This window comes from Ammodytes marinus (genome assembly GCF_949987685.1).
Source record: "Ammodytes marinus genome assembly, chromosome: 13".
In the NCBI taxonomy this organism is placed as follows: Eukaryota; Metazoa; Chordata; class Actinopteri; order Uranoscopiformes; family Ammodytidae; genus Ammodytes; species Ammodytes marinus.
The window spans coordinates 18501388-18523176 of record NC_137217.1 but is presented as its reverse complement, the minus strand read 5'-3'; the positions used below and the strand labels follow the sequence as shown (position 1 = coordinate 18523176).

The 21789-nt window shown below is 41.2% G+C and overlaps 2 protein-coding genes across 3 annotated transcripts; one reads left to right on the top strand and one right to left on the bottom strand.

Moving 5' to 3' along the window:
• Positions 1-258: 258 nt before the first annotated feature.
• On the bottom strand, positions 259-8178 carry LOC307259136 (potassium-transporting ATPase alpha chain 1; the record flags this gene model as incomplete). The annotated part of the gene is made up of 23 exons (XM_080038872.1): positions 259-287; positions 402-493; positions 595-696; positions 1080-1213; positions 1353-1498; positions 2259-2382; positions 2581-2735; positions 3080-3248; positions 3426-3576; positions 3805-3941; positions 4057-4232; positions 4380-4572; positions 4820-4954; positions 5096-5205; positions 5313-5432; positions 5739-5817; positions 6013-6281; positions 6361-6478; positions 6765-6899; positions 7099-7212; positions 7462-7665; positions 7747-7806; positions 8086-8178. The coding sequence occupies 23 exons, from the start codon at positions 8176-8178 to the stop codon at positions 259-261; spliced, it is 3045 nt and encodes a 1014-aa protein (XP_079894998.1).
• Positions 8179-13041: 4863 nt separating this feature from the next.
• Positions 13042-19357, top strand: tbrg4 (transforming growth factor beta regulator 4). 2 transcript variants are annotated; one of them, XM_080039313.1, is made up of 11 exons: positions 13042-13116; positions 13583-14106; positions 14222-14542; positions 14880-15054; positions 15711-15868; positions 15978-16088; positions 16199-16343; positions 17470-17712; positions 17887-17998; positions 18123-18237; positions 18867-19357. In XM_080039313.1, the coding sequence occupies exons 2-11, from the start codon at positions 13678-13680 to the stop codon at positions 18966-18968; spliced, it is 1911 nt and encodes a 636-aa protein (XP_079895439.1). In that variant the 5' UTR covers positions 13042-13116; positions 13583-13677; the 3' UTR covers positions 18969-19357. The 2 variants fall into 2 exon arrangements, with proteins under 2 accessions (XP_079895439.1, XP_079895440.1); XM_080039314.1 differs by lacking the exon at positions 13042-13116 and adding an exon at positions 13175-13235.
• The last annotated feature ends 2432 nt before the right edge of the window (positions 19358-21789 follow it).

Below are 21789 nucleotides of genomic sequence, written 5' to 3'. Positions count from 1 at the left end.
TCTTACCATTTAACATTATTTAAATTAGTTAGGCAGATAATTTAATATGAATATGTTAACATTAAAATCTAGTTTAAGCTATACATGCATAGACCACAAAGCAATATAGATGAATGCTGAATTGGGTAAGGTCCTCTGGGTTTGCAGGATTCTGTTGACGAGCAATGCATTCTTGCCTATGGATGGATGGATGGATGAATGGATGGATGGATGAATGGATGGATAGATGGTTGGATGGATGAAGCAGCGTCTCTTTTCTCAGTAATATAATTCCTGATCCCACCAACCTTAGAGAAGACAAACCATAGATGAATGAGTTCAGAATAGACACAGACATGTTCATGATGACTGACGAATAGATGTTATATGGTTAGAAGGAAATATAACAAATCTCGGCTTACTTCCTGGATTTCTTCTGACTCCTAACTTCCTGATCTCGTCGTAGACAAAGATTAATATACCATATGGAACGGGAATAAACCACCACTGCACCCTGGAGGCAAAACAAACAATACACCAATACAATATTAGACATTAGGCTACACTACAGCTTTATTTTCATTTCAATTGAAAGTTGCTTGAAAAGGCTTTTACCTGATGGGCATGAAGTTGAAGATGTTGGGCATTCCAGGGCAGTAACAAAGCAGATTACCCAAGAGTATCTGGAAGACTATGGCAGAAACCAGGACCTTGTTCCTGCATGCAAACAAAAACAGAAATAACCAAACATTCAGGTGGAATCATGTTACAATCAGAAGCAGAATAGTTTGGGCTGAACTGTTCCTATATAAAAATGACTGACAAGACGACAATGTCACCGTTTCCCCATAGACACTTTAAAACTCTTCATGAATCACAATGAGATGTTCCATTTGTCCATTATCTGTCCAAACCACAAAAGTAGGAAGTTATTTTAACAATATGACATGGAACATGGGGAATAATGGGATGTTTTTCTGTTTTTCCAATTCTGCTGATAACTGAATTCAGCATATACCCCGGAGACATTAATGTGAACTTGATACTAAAAAAACACTCGAGGCCTGACAACTTGTGTTAGGGATGCGTCTTTTTCTGACCTGAAGAAGCCTTGCGTGAAAACAGAGATACGTCGAGTTTTCCTGATCAGCACATCAGAGATCTGGCAGATCTCTATGCTGACGAAAAAGACAGTGTAGCATGTATACTGCTGGTACAACCTCTGACTGAAGGTCTGTTGGAAAGATGACAACACACAAGGGAGGAGTTAGTTGGTTTCTATGCTGATAGAAATACTGTAAATCCCTTGATTCAGGAGGCAAACATTTTTGGGGTCAACACAGTTTGGAAAAGGCTCAATATTATCTACAAACCCATTCTTGTCCGTAGCCGTCCTGGAGGTCCTGAAGGTGAACATCCTCCCACTGAGAGCGTAGGCCAATGCACATGAGTGGAAACCATCCCTCTTGGGCCATGGCGGCGAAATAATCTGTAAAGCCTGCAAAAGACTGGATGGCTCCTAATACAGAGAAAGAAGAAAGTGAACCTTCTTGTAATTAAATGATATTGTTTTAGTAGTTTGCTGGTTGTTCAACTACATTCATATTTGCATAGTAGTGAGTAGTTTAATTTTTGTGTGTAAACTGCCTAAGCTATAAATATTTTTGTTGACCATGAAATGAAAGGAATTCCTTATTATTTTAATCTCACCATTTCTTCTCTAATTGAACCCCTATTGACAAGCAACGTCCCCTTTTTCTTTCATCCTAACTGCTGAAGGCAATTTTAATTTTAATTTTATTAACAAATATTATTATTATTTTTGTTTTGTTAATGTACTTGAAGAACACATTGTCTCTTTTTAGTTTCCAAAATAAACTCTTCTTTTCTGGCATGTGACTTTTTTGTATTTGTTATGCTTTCATATCACATGTACATTGTTAATTTGATTTTTTTTTTTACAATTAACAAGTAATTTGAACAACTATGTGTAGCTTTCAAAGTAGCTTCCCCAACTCTGATTACTCGAGACTGTTTCAAAGTGTATTGACATAATCAGTCTGTTAAAGATATTGTCTTGTCTTGCTTTATTGCACGATGTCAGGTGTGACAGTGGAAAGAAAATATGTCATGTCACCATACAACTAGATGATTTAATGAAGGTAACTTTTAGATGCATTTATTGTTATGTCCGTTTGACGTAAGTATTCAGTTCAATGTACATAGTAGCGGTATACAGTATGCATGTTTTATTGAGCAGCACAGACAATCAGCCTCACCTATCTGAAAGTATGAGTACACGGCCAAGGCTTCGTTTACCAGACGATCGCGACGAGGGTTCCTGGGCTTAAGGTGCATGATGTCACTCTCTGCTTTCTCATAGGCCAGAGAGACGGAGGGGAACTACAGGAGGGACAGGAATACGCAAAGAATGTGAACAAAAAAAATACTGAAGAAGGGAATATTCTATCAATGTCATCAAATCCACCCTGCTGTAAAGTACACATATCAAATATTAGACATAATTATAATCTCTGATGAAAATGAAGGAACTAATCTGCTTTTCTTCTGAACTGTTATACTGATGCCATAAGCACTCACAATGTCAGTGGCCAGTTCAATGAATAAAATAGTGATGCAGCCCAGAGGGAGAGGCACACTGCAAGTGATGTAGATCAGATATGGAGTCAGCTCCGGGATGTTCTTGGTCAGTGTGTAGGCAATAGACTTCTTCAGGTTGTCAAAAATAAGACGACCTACACGCACGCACGCACACACACACACACACACACACACACACACACATATAAACACTTGAACAAACTCAATACACTATGTATAAATAAAAACTTTTACTGTATGGAGTCAACACCAAGATAAGGTGTGAAAATTTAAAAAATCAAGCACTCTTTAAATCATATTGGAAAAGCATTCTTATTAAATTACGATATGTTGATAATATTAACATAAATATCAGAGACAGACTATGGAGAGCAGGCACATCCTTTAAACAGAGATGACAAGTGAGCCGTCTCCCATCGAGTTGAGATTGTATTGACAAAAAACACACATACAAAATGTTTTCCTCTCCAAATCTCACCTTGCTCAACCCCAGTGACAATGGAAGCAAAGTTATCGTCTAACAGGATCATGTCTGCAGCGTTCTTTGCAGCATCCGACCCAGCGATCCCCATGGCGATACCAATATCAGCCTTCTTAAGAGCAGGAGAGTCGTTCACACCATCACCTGTCACAGCCACGATAGAGCCCTGGAGGAGAGGACATGGGTTGAAAGATGAACACATCTGACACAAAACCCCAAAATGCAGTGCGGTCATTCACAATGGAAAAGAGTGCATGCAAACCAATCACTGACCCCTGTTGCTGGTAGTAAATTGAGGTGTGTGTGTGTGTGTGTGTGTGTGTGTGTGTGTGTGTGTACTTACCAGACGTTGACAACTCTCCACAATGATCAATTTCTGCTGAGGGGATGTTCTTGCAAACACCATTTCGGGATGGCTCTGTAGTGCTTCATCTAACTCCTCACTGCTCATGTCTTTCAGCTCACCACCACTGATCACACAAGCCCGGGCCTCCCTGACAACACAATACAGTCACATACATTATATAGACAAACACAAATGCATGCAATTAGGCCAAACCACTCCACAACACCTCCTGTGAATTTGTACAAGGTAATGATGTAGAAATGTGTTGTAGTCACACAGAAGGAATACACATTATACTGCGATGTATGGACATGAATACATTAAGTTCCTTGATACAGTATGTCATAGAGATGGGCCTCATCAGTGATGTGATTACCTCTTGTTGACTTGTTCCACAGGTATGCGCTTCCTCTGGGCAATATCTTCCACTGTTTCACTGCCCTCTGAGATGATACCAACATTAGCTGCTATTGCCTTTGCTGTGATTGGATGGTCCCCAGTGACCATGACAACCTGGAGTTCCAAGATACAAGACATTTTATGAGAGTCATTACATATTTATTTTTTTAGAAACATAAACCAGCCCAAACAAGCTGATTTTTACAAATGTGGAGAAATATGGACACACCCTGATACCAGCAGTACGACATTTCATCACTGCGTCTGGTACAGTGGCTCTCGGGGGGTCAATCATTGATATGAGACCAGCAAAGCACAATCCTGACGTGGGGAAATTCATCTCGTCGGGGTCAAATCGAGAGCCACGAGGATACTCTTTCTCGTTCAGATAGAGATGACAGAAACCTAGGAGGGGACAAGAGGGGAAACCAGGTTAAATACATTTCTTATTGTGTTTCACAAAAGAGGATTAGCTTCCAAAAGTTTTTTTTTCAAGCAAAAGGGAACTAACATGATCAGGTCACATCACAGTAACAAGAAGGACATTCTTACCCAGCACTCTCTCTCCCAGTCCTCCCAGGTCCATGTAAGCAGTCTGGAAGGACTCACTCCACTGCTCATCCAGAGGCAGCTCCTGGCCTTTTACCATAATGGTGGAGCAGCGCTCTAAGATACGTTCTGGTGCTCCCTTCATCACCAACAGGTAGCGCAGGTCCAGAGGGTCGTCCAGTTCATGAATTGACAGCTGCAGAGAGAGAGAGGGGTGGTTGCTAGAAGCTTAATAGAATTGGACATGGAACTGTGCTCTTAGAACCACAGGGAACCAAAGGATTGTAGTATCAAAGTTGGAAACTCCATAGGATGTCATTAAATCTAAATATGTATCATTTTAAAAAAACAATATTTTGCCTACTATGCCTTGTGTTAACAATGCAGTGATTAATCAAGGAGTTGATTCAAAGCCCATTGACAACAAAGCTTCCTGCTCTCACCTGGAACTTGTTGGTGGAGTTGAAGGGAACTTCCACTGCTTTCTTGAAGCGATCACGGTAGTCCATGACGTTTGCTACAGTTAGCTCGGTGAACTTCAGCAGAGCTGTCTCTGACGCGTCTCCCACCACCAGCCTCTGTGTGAGATGGGGAGAGGGAGATACAAAAGAGACAATTAAAGGATTAAATCACAAAGGAGGGAGAATGTTTATGTTGCGTTAAAGCATAACATAACTACTACTCCATACTGCATATGTCTTAAAACTATAAACGTGTACCCTTGGAATAGGTATGCCTTCCTGATCAGGTCTGAATGTGGCTCTGTTACACAGGGTAGCCACTCTGGCAAGTGAACGCCATGTTTCTGATGACATGTCAAAACTCTGGCCTGGAATAGACACAATTACATAATTAATACAAAAACTACTCAAATGTAAAATAACAATAATCCTCCTTTTTTTTAAACTAAAACAGGCTTTTTATCTGTGTGTTTACCTGACTGATCTTCAGTGGTATCAGCCGCGTGAACATGGTTGTCGAACCACAGGTGAGCTACAGTCATCCTATTCTGGGTCAGGGTACCCGTCTTATCAGAACAGATCACTGAAGTGGAGCCTAAACACACACACACAGGACACAGGTTGAGGTCACCCCTCAATTGGTCTCTCGAGGATAAATAAAAGTTAAATAAATAAAATAAATAAATAAATACACTGTATATAGACAGAAAGTACATGCTAGAATAGCTTCGTATACATTAAAGCTAGACATCCAAAATAAGCAAAAGAACATGGATTGTATCACTTCCATTGCTCCCATTGCAACTTGAATTGAAGCTGAACAGAGATCATATACCAGACTGTCCCTGAACTCAACAAAGCGGTTAAGAACAGGGTGTGTGTGATATTCAGGCGTATTTACCTAATGTCTCTACAGCCTCCAGGTTCTTCACTACACAGTTCTTCCTGGCAAGTCGTTTAGCAGTCAGGGACAGACATACCTGTTAGCAGAGGCAAAGGCTGTTAGAGCCTTAAGATTATCCACATTCATTATTTAGTGTTAAATTACATGATTTTGCATTGGTGCCTTCATTGAGCATTCATAATGTCCAGTTTTGAAATGAAGACACAATGGAAGCAACCAGCAACCGAAAACAATGTTATTATAGTAATTCACATGTGTTGCAGTGACTCACAGTAACTGTAGCCAGTAGCCCCTCTGGCACATAAGCTACCACGATGGCCATGAAGAAGATCATGGCTTCCAGGAAGGCATATCCGATGAACATTGCAACCACAAAGAAGGTGAACCCGAAGAAGATGGCAAGACCAGCAATGATGTCGACAAAATGTTCGATTTCTATGGCGATGGGCGTCTTCTCGTTGCCGACGCCGCTTGCCAAGCTGGCTATCCGACCGATGATGGTGCGATCACCTGTGTTAATGATCACCCCAGTAGCAATACCTTGAGAGAAGAGGTAAGTATGTGTGTGTATGTACAACTACAGTACGTCCAACCAGGCTTAATTGTACCTTTACTGTACCTTCAAGACAGGTAGTGGAGAAGAAAGCAACGTTTCTTGTCTCCAGTGGATTCTGGTGAGTACACTCTGGACTCCTGGTTTGCGGTTCGGATTCCCCTGTCAAGGACGAGTTGTCCACCTGGCAAACAAAGTGTACTTTATATTCACAAAAGGGTTGAAAGGGAGGACGTCTGATAATGGATCTGCCTCTCAAATATGACACAATTTAAAGGAGTAAACCACTGAAGTACATTGGAGAAACTGGCCTTCTGAGGATGCCTTCATTAAAAACCGTACATCATCTTTTGCAAAAATGGGCACATTTTGGCATTGTGTTCTAGTGTCGTTTCAAAAATGAGAACATCCTGAGAGTTCATAGTCAGAGACGGGTGTGTACGAATACACAGTGTATGTGTGTGATCTACCTTGCAGGCCTGACTGGTGATGATGCGAATGTCAGCAGGGAATCTATCTCCTCCTTTGATCTCCACCAAATCCCCCACCACTAGTTCATGGGCATTGATCTGGTTTTTCTGGCCATCGCGGATCACAATAGCTTGCTGTTTTTGGAGATTTGGAGTGAGATGAACAATGATGAAAGGGGATAAACACATGCAGATTAACACAGACAGAGAGGGTGCAATGGAAACAAGAGTGACACCAAAAGGGATAAAGAGATATAGAGAAGACATTATTTAATTCTGACAAAGTTCTGACATGTTCTGAGTTGCACTTTATCATTCGTTTTGTGCCACTCACCTGCGGCACCAGATTCTTGAAGCTAGCAATGATGTTGGTACTCTTGAATTCTTGGTAATATCCAAAGCAACCAGTTACCACGACGACAGAAATTAGGGTGATGGCCAAGTACAGCTGGAGTAAAAAAAGAAGAAGAAGATGGAACCATAAAAACAGGTAGCTCAAAATAACTGATTAGAATTGCTCCCTTTCCTCTCCTGCCTTCATTGTGTCCCCTGTCTCTGTCACTCTCTGATTCCCACCTGCTCAAAACAATCCACACAAGACCTAGATGTAACTCTATATCTTTTTCTGTTTTCTTCCCCCCCCCCCCCCCCCCCGACAGTTAACACTAAAAGGAGATTCAATAGAAATACAACTCACATTGTCAAAGCTGGTGAGATTCCCTCTGGCAAGTTCAATTCCAAATGCGATGAAGCAGATGGCAGCTGCGACCCACATCAGACACTGCAGCCCGCCAGCAAGCTGCCTGGCAAACTTCACATATTCTGGAGTTCCTGGGGGGGGCAGCAGTTCATTGGGACCATCTCTTTCCAAGACCTGGCGGGCAAAGGTGGTTGTCAAGCCCTGTGGATAGAGAGCAGATAATCAAATTAAATAGAGTTTGAAAACAGCACTGTCTTGGAACCTAGGGAAAGTAATGCCTACCTTGGTAACATTAGTGGTGTATCTCTTTTCCAGTTCTTCAATTGTTATCTCATGGTCGTCCTGTAGGGGGCGACATATCACATCATTTATTCAAAATACCGAAACTTTCAAAGGGTAGATTGAAGTGATTCATTTGGGTTGGTTGGCTTTGAAATTCTGGGTTCATTACTTTGTTTCACCAACTAAAGTAATATATTCTAATAGGCTTAATCACGGTCAGATCTTAACAGCACACAACTGATAATGGGGCCATGATTAAAACAGTTGACATACTTTGTACATCATTCATGACGACTGTCTCTACCCACACTACTGTAGCCAAAAAAAGAGTTTACTTACAATGTCCATTTCTTTCTTCATGCCCTCCAGTCTGTCCTTCTTCTTTATCTTTTTCTTCTTTTTCTTGTCCATGTCTCCATTCATCTCAAACATATCGTATGTGTCCTAAAAGCAGGCAGTAATACACAAAATATTCACCAAAAACCACTCAAACAGCTCATGAAATTTAAATATTTGCATAAATACACACTTTCATATGACTTTTGTTTTTCTCCTAAATAAAGACATCTTGAAACTGAATGTATTAGTGTACTTACTGTCCATGGCATAAACCCAAGGCATATGAGTGCATTGTTTTGTTTGGCTTCATTTATGTGTATTGGCACAATTACAAAGTGAATGTGTACAGTTTATACAAAGGCACTGGTGACATATCACAAAAATACGAACTCAAATAATTGACTGGAATTACTGAGTGATTTAATGACATTAACTGACTGACCCTCCGTGACTGATTGAAGGTTAAAGGCACTACGAGTAAGTCGGCACGTTGGCGACACCTTTGAACAAAAGCGGTAGTATTATTACGACGCCAGCTGTCGTGAAGCTGTTTGCTTGCTCGTGCAGGGCTGCAAGATTCAAATAATCAGGAAGCAATATGGTGCGTGTCCGTGTGTGGACTCATTTCGGCTCGGTGAGAGTGGTGGTGACACAGCATCTACTAATGCCAGTAAGTGCTAAACACACCTGATTGCAATGAGTTGATGCATTGTCACCTCTCACGGAGCTGAACGAGTCTTTAGTAGGCTACCGCTCATTCATTTAGGAGTAAACACTGCAGTCTAGGTTCACTCCGTGAAATTGTGTAGGCCTATACGTTGCTTGGCAACGCCCTCCCACCCGCCTATCACTCTCCCTTTTTTGCTTTTCTTCATTGCATTTTCTTTTTTTGCTTTGATGGTTCAGCCCCGTTATCAATTATGACGACAAATAACTGTCTCAAACAAGGCTCCCGCTCCCCTTCTAGGGTGACCAGATCGCATTTCCATTACTTTTCACACGTCCCGCAAATTGAGACGTTGTCCCGCATTGTTATTGAAAGTGAGCCCCCCTTTTTAAATGCGTGTTTTATAATCTGGTAGCCTATATATCCGATAGCTGTGTGGAGACAGCAGTCTGTGAGTGTGCGTCTCTCCGTTTGTCTCTGTGTGTGTGTATCGCACTGTCGGGGGGCTGCTGGGCTCAGTGGCTCTGTGAAGGTGCTGCCTGCTTCGGCATTTCCTTTCTGTTACTTCAAAATAAAAGCCAACTCACGTTTGTCAAGTGAAATGCTTATGTGAAGCCAGTGAAATGCTTTTAATGTGAAGCCGCAGCCTTAACTCTATTTGTTTAACAGTAGCTAACTTAACTGCTGCGCGCTGATCTAAAGATAGTGTTTTTTAATATAGAAAGCCGTGTCTCTGGCATTACTGGTGGTGACACGAGTTTATTTTGCTAAAGAAAACGGCACTTTGTCCCGCACAAACGTAGTCTTTGTCCCACATCTGGTGAATTGGGATCTGGTCTCCCTATCCCCTTCCCTCACCTGGAGCCATAGGCTTCTCAAATCGCGTTCCTGCGCCACACTGAAATCTGCGACCAATGCGGATATGTGACCATAGAGCATGCACGCGTGAACCGAAAATCGGACTGGGTGTACGACCAGATCAAATGCAGTAATAAAAACTATATAAAAACGTCTTTCTTTGCACTGATGGACTTGTTTGCTGTTAAAGGTAATTTATGATTATGAGAGGAAACATGAGGCTGTTTAAAAGATATTTAAAAGTTACTCGTTGCCGCTTTAAATAACTTAAATAACAAAACTATGAGTATTACTGATAAATTGCAATACAATTTATATGAAAAAGAAAAGCCTGAAAGAAAAGCTTTAAAAAAAGTCCAGTAAGGTCTTATCTTAGGTTGTGAAAAGTAAAAATACCTAAAAGCTGATCTCTTGATGGACTTATATTACAAGAGGGTTAGAGGTTCAATGATATTTGTTAAAACACTCCAAGTGAAGTTTCAAATATTTTCATCTTTAAATGTATTAGCACTTTTTTTTTAATTCATTAAATACCTACTTCTCTCACAACCAATGCTTAACAAGTACAATCAGGGTCTCCTACCTGTTTACTCATGGTTGCAGATTTGATAGGGGACTGCTCTCCTAAATCAATGGAGGTCCAGACCACTCGCTCCTTCTTCGGCCCCGAAATTTTGGCTTTCTCCTAAGGTCCACTCGCAAACACACACCCTGTTTTTGCCTCATTCACATACACACAATGTTCAGAAACGAGACACATTTTTTGGAAAGGCCTTTTATACACAACAACTCCCCTTTTTAAATGGACATGCGCAAAAACACATATGCACACTTTAACACGGCTACCTGCGTAAAATGGTACTCCATGTAGCAACAATGTCACCCCTAGCTAGGCCACACACACACACACACACACACACACGGAAATACACCCATATCGTAGGCTATGCGTAGGCTAGTGTTTCTTTAGTATCTCTTATCTTCCCTTAGCACATTTCTTTACCTGATAAACTGATTTGAGAAAAAAGAGTAGAGGAACAGTGAAGGTTAAAACAGACCAATGTCATTACTGCTGCCTGACATTCACTGCATCATACAACAAATGCCGCACCACACAACTATAGGCCATTCAGGATCAGTGGCTTAACAGGGAGAATTTGCCATCGTTTCAGCTGACACGTACGTGTATAAGGTGAGGGTAATATGCAGAAAAGAAGAGGGAAGAACTCCAACTCACATATTCTTAAATCAGTAAAAAAATACTCAAGTTGGGACAGATATTTATATCATATTAGATAATATGTATTTGGTTTAGTTTTGTGTTTGTGTATTAAAAGACATTGACTATATTTAGAGTGACAGAGGGTTCCACTGCTACATTAAGAGTTTTGCTTGTGGGGCTTTTAGTTTAAAGTAAATATATTTAATGAAACAAAAAACATAAAAGTTTTAGTTCATTACATATGAATGAGGCCCTAAATGGTTGGTTAATAATGTTAAGTGTCTGTAACATTAATGCCCAGCACTTGGCTGTGGAGGGTCATTCAATTAGACGTGCATCAGCCATCTCTACCATGCTTTGTACATATCAATAACCTCTGACAAAGGGCCATTACATTTGTACATACACATGTTGTAGATACAATTGCAGAGTGATACAAACTATAATGTATCTGTAATAATGTCTGAAATAACCCAACCAAAAATCCACATACAGACGACTGATTTCCAAAGAGGACACTTAGGCAAATCGCTTCACAACACATGACCATACTGTAACTAACAATTTAAAGACACCATTTTTAATCCTATAATATATTATTAACTGTATTGAAGGGCAACATGCTAAAGGCTTAAAGGGAAGGAAGTAAAAGGCTAAGGTCACCCTGTCACTAAACTGTTCCTGCCCTGCACATGCTGCATGCTGGGTAAATTAGAGCCAGATGAGATAAGCTGTGTTTATATACTATCTATGGTTTAAAAGAGTCAATATTGTACTCTACTGTATCCAATAGAGCAGGGGTGTCCAAACTTTTTTCACTGAGGGCCACATACAGAAAAATCTACGAAGGGCCGGGCCACTTTGCAAAAATAACACATTTATCAGGACATGTAGCTGCTCTGATGTTTAGTTTCATAGTGTCTTCGTAAATTGTAATCCTTCTTCACGGTAACACTTTCCTTGCACATTAAACAGACACATTTCCCCTCTTGCTTATATGCCAATGATACATCCAGTGTTTTCTGCCTTTGCGTCCAATATCCAGCAGGGTGAAAATAGTATCCAGCCGAGGTCTCGACCCTCCTAGGGGGGTCCGGGGGTATGCCCCCCCGGGAGATTTTTTTTACGTTTTTAAAGTGAAATGCATGAATCTGGTGCACTTTGAGAGGGAAATTAAGTTTTAAGTATTAATTTTGTATGAAAAAAAAATGGAGACACTGTGTCAGATGAATTAGAAGCTATTGGAGAAGGACATAGATTTTCCATAATAATATTAATTTAAAATAAAATATTATGCAGGGTCCTCTGGGATGGGCTCTTTTTCTTTTATGGGACATATTTCTCTGTAATATAATGAGTGCATTTAAATTATTTAAAAATTAAAAGCGCCATATTACATTATATTTTTAAAATGTGCCACAGGCCAATCAATCAGTGTTTGACACCCCTGCACTAGTGGGTTAACTAAGAAATGCAAAAAAAAAAAAAAAAAAAAAAAAATTTTTTTTTTTTTTAAAGGGCCATATTACATTATATTCTTAAAATCGGCCGCGGGCCAATAAAAAGCGGGCCGCGGGCCGCAGTTGGCCCGCGGGCCGTAGTTTGGACACCCCTGCAATAGAGTGACAGCTATCAGACAGATTTTATCAGTTTAAATCACACATGAGTAGTGAGGACTGGAGGGAGAGAATAAAGTAAAGAGGGGAAGCAACGGAGAGCGAGACGAGCACTGATAGAGGGACAAACAAACAACACAAACCCTACCCTCTGTAGCAAAGTTCAAGCATTGCTTCACCAAAAAGTAGCCTATCTTGAGAATATATTTCGAAAGCATCATTTGGCTATGCTCTGAGCACCACACAATACATTTTTAGGAATGATCTTAAGATAGACGTTTTGAATGGCTTTATTGGAAATGTCTCTGGAGCTTTAAACATCGAATGGAAAAGCCAGGATAGGCTATCGAGACTTGGATTTTTGAATATTATTATTCTATTAACGTTTTTTTATTATTATGGTTCTTTCATGCTTTTATGCTTACTTTACTTACCCAACGTAAACATATGTAGACTATCGGAGAAGAAGAACATTGTATGAGTGATCTAGCTCAACTGGATTACTACAGTCGGTCAGGAATGATTTCTCAGCCAATCACAGTCGCGTCCGATGGTTACGCGACGCCATACCAGTGACGTAATTTCCCTGCGACTGTCTCTCTGACAGATCGCTCCCTGATCGCTCCATGTGAACTGAGCTTCCATCAAAGTTATCTTTAATAACACCGGTAAGTCTTGTTTTCAGTAGAGTAGCAAGAGGTGCTTTGAGTTGTGTCTGCATGTTCGCAAATAAAACCGGAGATAGGAGGCGCGAGGCGGAGTGAAACGCTGCCGGTCTCGCGACAAGGTCAGGATTCAACATTACATGACATGAGAAACACCCATTTACATTACGGCCACAGCACGAAAGGTGTTACAGTTAAAGTTGCAACAACCTACTTGCTTTGTTGTCATTGTGTACCTTAGATAAGTGCCTTCGTATTTCCTTTGTTATGTATCCATACAACCTGGCTGGCTAATGACATATGCTGTAAGCAGTCGGTTGACATGAAGGTGAATATTGATGCAATGTAGCCTACTTGCTTTCAAAATGAATCGAGCTAGTACAGGTTCTGCTCATTGTTGATGTTTCTTTTCATCCTGTCAACCTTTCCGTTAAACCACACTTTTTTGCTGAATGTGCCCCTCTGTCAGGTTGGATGTGAGATGGTCATGCAAGTAGCTGAATCGTGAGGCACGTTTTCTCTCCCTTCCTTCCCTTTGGCCACACGTCTTGTCTGCCAGTCTCAATGGCAAGTCGCCTTTTTGCCAGACATGCCCGTCTGCTCTGCAGGGCCTCCTCCCAGGCTACAGCCGCCTCTACTGCCGGCCGCCTGCCTCCCCCCGTGGCTGGACCAGCAAAGATGCAGAGGGCTACGGGCTGGCTGTGGGTCACTGAGAGGTTAATGTGCGAGGGAAGCACAATAACCACCAATGAAGGGACCTATCCCAAAATGCCTCCACGCACCCTGCTAGACGAGTTGGTGGAAAAGGCGTCAGAGCCAGAAGGCATCATGGCGGCCTGGGCAGAGCAAGGAGGAAATGGAAACCAAGCGGCCACTGCCCTGATGAAGTGGTGTCAGTTGGTGCTTAGGAACAAGGGCAAGTTTAACGAACAACCCCCAGAACTGATGACGGATCCTAGGCTAGTGGATATGATGAACATCTTATCTCAGGAGGTAAGAAAGCCTTGTACAGAAGTGGACTGGCACTGGTGTCATCATTCATGGTGATTGTCCAAGCCCTTGTGCTCAGTCAAGATTTTATAATCATTTATTTGTTTTTTTCTTTCAGATAACTTCAGTGTGGAGCAGCACGCTAGTGTCGGTCTTGCGAACTCTCTGGATTATGGGTGTACCCCCCACAGATTCAGTGCTCCGCTCAGTCCAGACTGAGGTTCTCTGGCGAGTCCGCAGGCTCACCTACAAGCAGCTGGGCTACCTGGCAGATTGGGGAGCAGGCAGGAAAGGACAGCAGGATGTGGCAATAGTGAACGCTGCATTGAAACAGCTGGAGCTGCGCTGGACTGAAATCTCTGATAATAAAACTGTCAGTGCACTGATATCCAAAGGACATCGTATGTCACCTACCTTGGTGGACAGACTTGAAGACAAGGTATCAGTGTTGAAGACATCCTTCGCCGTTTAACACAAAGCTAATGATTCAGTTATACATGTCAACCTTTCCTTAGCCCCATTGTGTAGTAAGCAGTGCTCGACCAGGTACCTACCCATTAAGAGTTGCTGTCTTGAAAACTATTTCCATGTATGTGTTTAACAGGTAAAAGAAGTAAACATTTAGTCAAAACAACAATATAGTGACCATACAAGAATATATCTATAGCCTTTGGAAACATTGGCTGCTTTATGTCATGGAAGATGAAGAAGTTAATATTGTACACCTATGAGCAGCATATCATGAGGCAATCCCAAACCAGTTGTCTCTATTTCAGGCTTTGGAGCTCGCAGAAGGCTTCTCTGCAGAAGAGATTCACAAAGTCTGTCTAGCTTTGGCGGCGCAGAGACGCAGATCTGTCCCTCTGCTCAGAGCTTTGTCCTACCACCTTCTCCAGAAGCCTTCGTCAGAGTTCACCACTCCGCTCATACTGGACATGGCTTTTGCATACGGTAATAATACATGATCAGAACATCTGATCCAGTAACACAGAAAGCATGCATAAAGCAAATTAACAATTGTCTGTATACACATTTACATTGCTACCATCTGCCTTTGTTTTGCTTTCATTGTTCCTTCTTAACCTGAGATAATTAGATGCATCAATGATTAGCTGAAATGTTTACTTTATACAGTTCAAAGCAGGCAGGGAAAGGGAAGCTAGTTGAGGGAAAGCTACAGTAAGGTAGTTTGTTTCTAAGGGGTGAAAGTAACACATATTAAGTGATACAAATGGATGTGATAAAATTGCATGTGAATTGATCAATAGAGTGGTGAAAGTGGATATGAAATGAAAAAATCAACCAATTGAATAATCAACTAATCTGATGAATTTTGATTTATCTGATTAAAACGGTCGTTCTTTGATTAATTTAGAGCCATGTTTTTTTTATCATTTCCATTCAACATGTATCATTCACAACACAAACATTTCATTTATCATACAATTTGTTGATAAAATGGAGGTGATGAAATCGTACTTTAAGTGAAAAAATAATATGTATAAATGATCTTATTATCTATGCTCAACTACTTGCAAACAATTCTAAACGACTAAATGTGAAGTGCAAGTCAGCACCCATTAAAGCAGTGTTTACTCCTCCTATAGGGAAGCTGAGTTTCCACCACTCTCAGGTATTTCAGCGCATGGCCTCAGAGTTGTTACCCAGAGTTCCAGAGCTGCACCCTGCTGATGTCACACGCTGTGCTAAATCACTGGGCTTCCTCAAATGGCTCCACATGCCTCTCTTCGAGGCCTTTGCCGAGGTCAGTCATACAGTCTGACAAAGCCTCACTCTTAATTCAGTTCATTTCAATAGTTGCATTATATTTTCCTTATTCACTGTGTAACTCTTCTGTATATTTTTTTCACCAGCACTACACAGCAAACAGTCAGAAGTACAGCACTCGTCAGCTCTGCAATCTGCTCATGACTTTTGCCAGACTGGGCTTTCAGCCTAGTAAAGGAGAAGAGTTCTATAGCAAGGTACTGAAGACATTAGATCCTGTCTGTTGAATGTGCATGTTTGCTTCTGCTTGAACTTGCTACCCTTTTTAAATATATTCTCTTATAATGTGCCCAATTTTTGCATTAAGGTTCACTCTGGGCTGGAGAACTCTCTCTCAGACCTGGAGCCCTTCTTGCAGACAGATGTGGTTTGGTCACTGTGTGTGCTGCAACAGGCCAAGCCCTACTACCTCATCCACGTCACACAGCAGAATCACATTACCAAACTGTTAGGTAAGAAGCATTGCTGTGGGTATCAGTATTCTTCTGTACTTTCCTTTTTTTGATAAATAGTGACTTTATAATAAATATGAAGGATACACCAATGAACGTTGATGCATACATCACTGTCAGCAGTAACAATAATATGTTTAACCCATTGATGACGGCTGCTGCGCGATGCCACATTGCCTCTCCTGCCTGATGCTGCATCGTGCAGCATTGTTACTTTATCTAATTTTCATGGCATGCGCATCATAGAATGCACTGTCATTGGTTCAAATACACATGAGGTGGGTTTTGTTGATTTTTTTAAAGACCACGTGACCACCCAAAAGTTGTGTGGTTTGCCGAAAATCACATCAATCAAAAAAATCAAAAATAAAACAAAATAATTAAAAAAAAATAAGCCGGCTGTGTCAGCGATAGTGTATTACAGAACAGTTAGTGGCGTTTGGTGCGCAGAATCAAGGTCCACTATAGGCTACTGACGAAAATCACACTAAATATTTTATATTATTTATTCTTTTTTTTCTCCCCCATCTAATTTTGACGATTTTTAGAAAAATGTGTTGGTGTGTAAGCGCTAAGGGAGCATGTTTAAATAAAACCTGTGGACCTTAACTTTTAAATGTATTTTATTTCATGTTTCTATGTGCTACACAGGCTTAGATATTAAGGTTTTGGTAGACTTGACAATTCGTACTATTTTTTCAGAAAACCCTCAGGCATTAAGGACATGCTTCCTAGATTGCCATAGTCATCAATGGGTTAAACTTGACATGTGCAGAGGTGGAACACCTCACAGAAGCCAGTAGGCCCAGGTTGACATTACATTTTAAATCATCTTGGTTTAATTGACCAATTGTTTTTTTCCTGTTTACCATAAGTTATTTGGACCAAGTGTGCAATGAAACCATAGATTGACGTGATGAAAGTCTTTGTTGTCTATTGAGAAAGCTGACTGCCAAAATGCCATTTTGGTTCAGTAGATGGCAGTGCTGCGCCAATTAGATTAAACATGCACATTAATTCCCTTTTTCCTCACAGACTTGAAACATTCTTGTAAGGTTTTAAAGCACTTGATGGAAGTGGCGTTATCGGCGTTCATGCTGTGCCTGTGCCTCCTTTCTGTCTATAGAAGGCAATCCGGCTCGAGCGGTAAACTATCAGCTGAAGCTCCTCCACGTCGCTGCTTCTCTCCACTTGGAGCACCCGTGTTCCTCTGATACTCCATCCTCCCTGAGCGCCCTGTCTGTGGTGCCCAGCAGATCCCCCCTCTCCCCGCTGCAGATCAGCCTGCGGGAGGCTTTACAAAGTCTGGTGGGTGGTAGGACGGAGGCCCTTCGCACTGGGGTTGACACTGTGTATGGATGGACTATTGGTAAGTGGGGCCAAGATAGCCTATATGTAAATATATACTGTATATACTTTTTGAGACCACATATTAATTACGCTGTCTGTTGCTTATTTATTACTGGAGTATTGTTAGATTTACACTGTAAGCTACATTTCCACATCTCTCTTTTTTACAACTGAAATGTGCTTCTTTAATCAGAGGGTGAACTCGTATTGGATTGTGACAACAAACCAATCGACATGTCAACGCTGAACGCCCCTCATCTACCCAGCGGAGGGGAAGGCCAGCCTTTACCTGCGGGCGCACACCGGTGAGTCATAGAGGGAACTCATGTGGGATTTAGTTTGTTGTGTATTTTTGCTTTTCTTTTGAATGTTGAGTCTATTTTTCTTTTGCTTTCTGTTCCACTCATCTCCATCTGTTTCACTTTTCAGGCTTGCTTTCTTGGCTTGGGAATTTCCAAACTTTGGCTCAAAGAGTAAAGACCTCTTGGGTCGGTTTGCCATGATGAAGCGACATCTCCAGTTGGCTGGCTTCCTCACAGTGGAGGTAGGGAGGGGCAGGAGGCAGGATAAGCCATCTTTGTGGTAGTATTTGTGATCGTGGTTTAGTCACTTCAAAGTAAAAGTGTGTTTGTCCTCTATTTCGGCAGAAAGGGTCTTAGCTATTTCTTCTTCAGATCAGTTTCTCATTACACACTTACTAAAGCCAACTGCCAAATGAATGTTCTGGTATGTTTGCCCTGAGTCATATTTTAATGAACAGGCAAAGAAGCAGCACTGCTGCTGCAGCTTCTGACAGGCTATGCAAACAAAAGACTTAAGATTTTAGTAGAGCTGAGAGTCAGGTGGGTCGCGCTGCAGTCTGTGGTATAAATAGAGCATCAGCCGCAGCTCTGCCTCATCTTAGCCAATCAAAGCTCTCTCTCTGTCTCTCATCCAGGACAATCTTCTGTAGCCAGTAGTAGCAGCACTTGCCTCTCAAGTTTGCTAGAATGCAGGATCTTTTAACTTTGCCTACCTGTGACTGAAAACCAGTGTTATTTTTGTTGTTATTTATCTGAAGTATCCAATAAAATTAGTTCTACAACTGTGTTTTCTTCTAATGATTCCACTGGTGCTTGCTGACTAGCTCTTAAAATAAATGTATTTAAATTCATGATTTATGTCCCCTTTGAGGTGCCATACTACGATTGGCTGGAGCTGAAGACAGACTGGCAGAAAGTGGCGTACCTGAAGGATAAGATGGGGAAGGCTGTTGCCGAGGACATGGCCAAGTGAACCAATCGGTCTCCAGAAAATGTGCAGACTCGGCTGAATCAGAGCTTTCCCGATCAAATGGGACCATAGGGAACACATGCGAACACCCAGGTTTTGAACTAGGAGCAGAGTGACAGTGCAGAAAAGCTTGCCGCTAGTTTGTCAGAAGAGAACATTTAAAAAAAAAATCACTCTGGTTCCCTCCGCAACGTGTGGGGCTTTCCCTGTTTCCATGGTGATGACAAGCATGTGTTTTGGAGCCAGAGAGAGACCAAAATATACACAGCAGCGAGTCCTTCTGTAGAAATGATATAATCAACAACAACGTCTTTGCATCATGTCAAAACGGAAGTACAGAGGCCAGGCTTGATATCAGCATATGAATTAATGGGAGTAACTAAATTATCTCTGTGAATGTGTGTATTTGTTGATTAAATAAATTGTTTTGTTGCTATTTTTTTTAGCCGTTTTTTTTAGGCATTTTTTTATTTTCACAAGATTGACGATATCTGTCTAATAGGATTCAGACTTAGTCTATGGGGGCACATTTTATTAGGAAGCGTACCGTCAGAGGCTCAATGCATTACATTGTATTTGGTGTGGTATTTGGAGAGAATATGTTTAACTTCACATCTTGCGGTTGATGGCGCTCCTCTGGCATACTGATGTGTGTGTATGCATCAATATAATTAGCAGCATGGAGCAGACATGATGATACTACTCTTAGCTTTGCCAGTTTGTTACTGGTTTCATCTTTGTGCTCAATTTGTTTAATTCCTTTTCATTAACTCAGCATTGGTTTGCCGTATGAAATAAGAGGCATTTAATTGACTAAGGCTACGGTAATGGAAAGATTCATACATTAAGATCATATCTGTTAAATCTCTTCAATTACTCTGTTTTTGGTAGTTTTTAGATTTCAGAATATATGTGTGCTAATACACTTTTGTTCAAGAGCAACAGCATTATTCAATTAACCCTTATTTATACTTGAAGGACACTGAGGTGTCACTCATTTGCAGTGAGGACAAGTTTAAAAGTGCATAATAATAATACATTTTATTTATATAAGCGGGATCACAAATGGCAAAAAGACGAGATGTAATAAAAACATTGGGAAAATTAAGGATTTAAAAAAAGATACAAATACAATCGGGAAGTCAGGTAAAACAAAAATAAAGAAGACATAAAAACAGATAAAAAAACTGGTAATCACATGAAACAATAACAAAGATTATGAAGAGACAGAGGTAAGCTTCTTAAATTAACACTTTGATGCTGCTTACTCAACATCATGGGCAGCACCCTGACATCAGAAGGCTGTTGTTTGGCAGAGGGAAGAGGACTGACAAAGGCCAGGGCAGAGGAGGGAAAATGAGAATGAGCCAATGGATAACAGAAAGCCAGATATGTAAATGAGGTAACAGGAAATTAAACATGAACATTGAGATGATTTATTTTTTTCTTGTTAAAACATCACTTGATCCAGACAGGCATGGCGCCTGCGTCATTCTTCCTAATGTTCAGGGATTAATGGGATCGATTAGGTGGACCAATGCAAAGAGCCCTGCTAGCACTTCCATTATTAAACTCCCTGGTGGTAGTACTGTATATCCCCCTATCTGATGGGTTAGCAGTATGCAGGTGCAAGCAATGTCTTCAGGCAGGGGTAATGAACAGACTTGTACATATAGCTTACTTTATTTTAATTTTTTATTTGTTTGTTTATTTGACAGGTACAGTGCATATTAATAAACATTTCTGTAAATATGCCAGATTTAGCCAGAAGGCTAGTTTCCATATGCAGTCCTTGGCCAGATGTAACAATAGGCTCCCTAAAAAGCAAATTCATTGCACATTGAGAAGTATTTTCTGAAACAGACAGAGTTGGTAAAAAAATTGTTTCTGTTCCGTAAACTCACATACCTCCTTAATTTTTAATTATTTTGTTTTTTTGTGAGTTTATCAGCGGCTATATTTCAAGGGTCACCTAGATTGTACAGAGGCTATTAGGCATCATCCAGTACATACAGTAAATCATTATTGCTGAGCTGGCGCTTTTATCATGGGAACTTTTGGGTTACCATGGAAACTGCTTAAGCTGATCATTTGTCTCTGTGCATGCCGCCCACTCTCTGTCCTTCTATTTCCCTTATGTAGCCTATCCCTCTCGTTATTGCAAAATGTAGAGAAAAGGCAGAGGAGAACTAATAAGAGTGCCTGAGAGGTCACTAATGATGGGAGAAAGAAACAGATGCTGTAGCTGGCTGTCCTCGGGGGCGGATGAAAGGTTTCTCTGTTGAGTCGTTAAGGATGCAATCAGAGCAGGAGGCAGATGATAGCCTATGATTAGCATAATAGTTTTAGGTTTTTGTTTTCAGTTTTCTTAACCCTGTTCGTTTTGTTTCTCCCAAATCCCCCTCCTTTTCCTTGATTTCTCCATCTTCCTGTTGTTTTTGCAGTACTAGTACTCTCCGTGAAGGTTGAGGGCAGCACTGAGAGAGCGCTTGAAATCTGCTGACATCATCTCCCAGAATCAAGTCATAGCTTGACTGAGAGGGAGGGGGGATACCGAGGAGGAAAGAGGAGGCAGGGACAGAGGGAGGGAGGGAGGGAGGAATTGAGCATCAAGAGAGAATGCTGCAGCTCCCTCTCAGATTATACGCACGCAACACACACACACACACACACACATGCACACTCACACACACATACACAAACACACACACACACACACACACACACACACACGCTCACACAACTGGATCATGAGGCTCTAAAACACCCGCCCACGATAGCAGCATCACTGTGCCGCACCACATAGAGAGAGACCAGCATATCC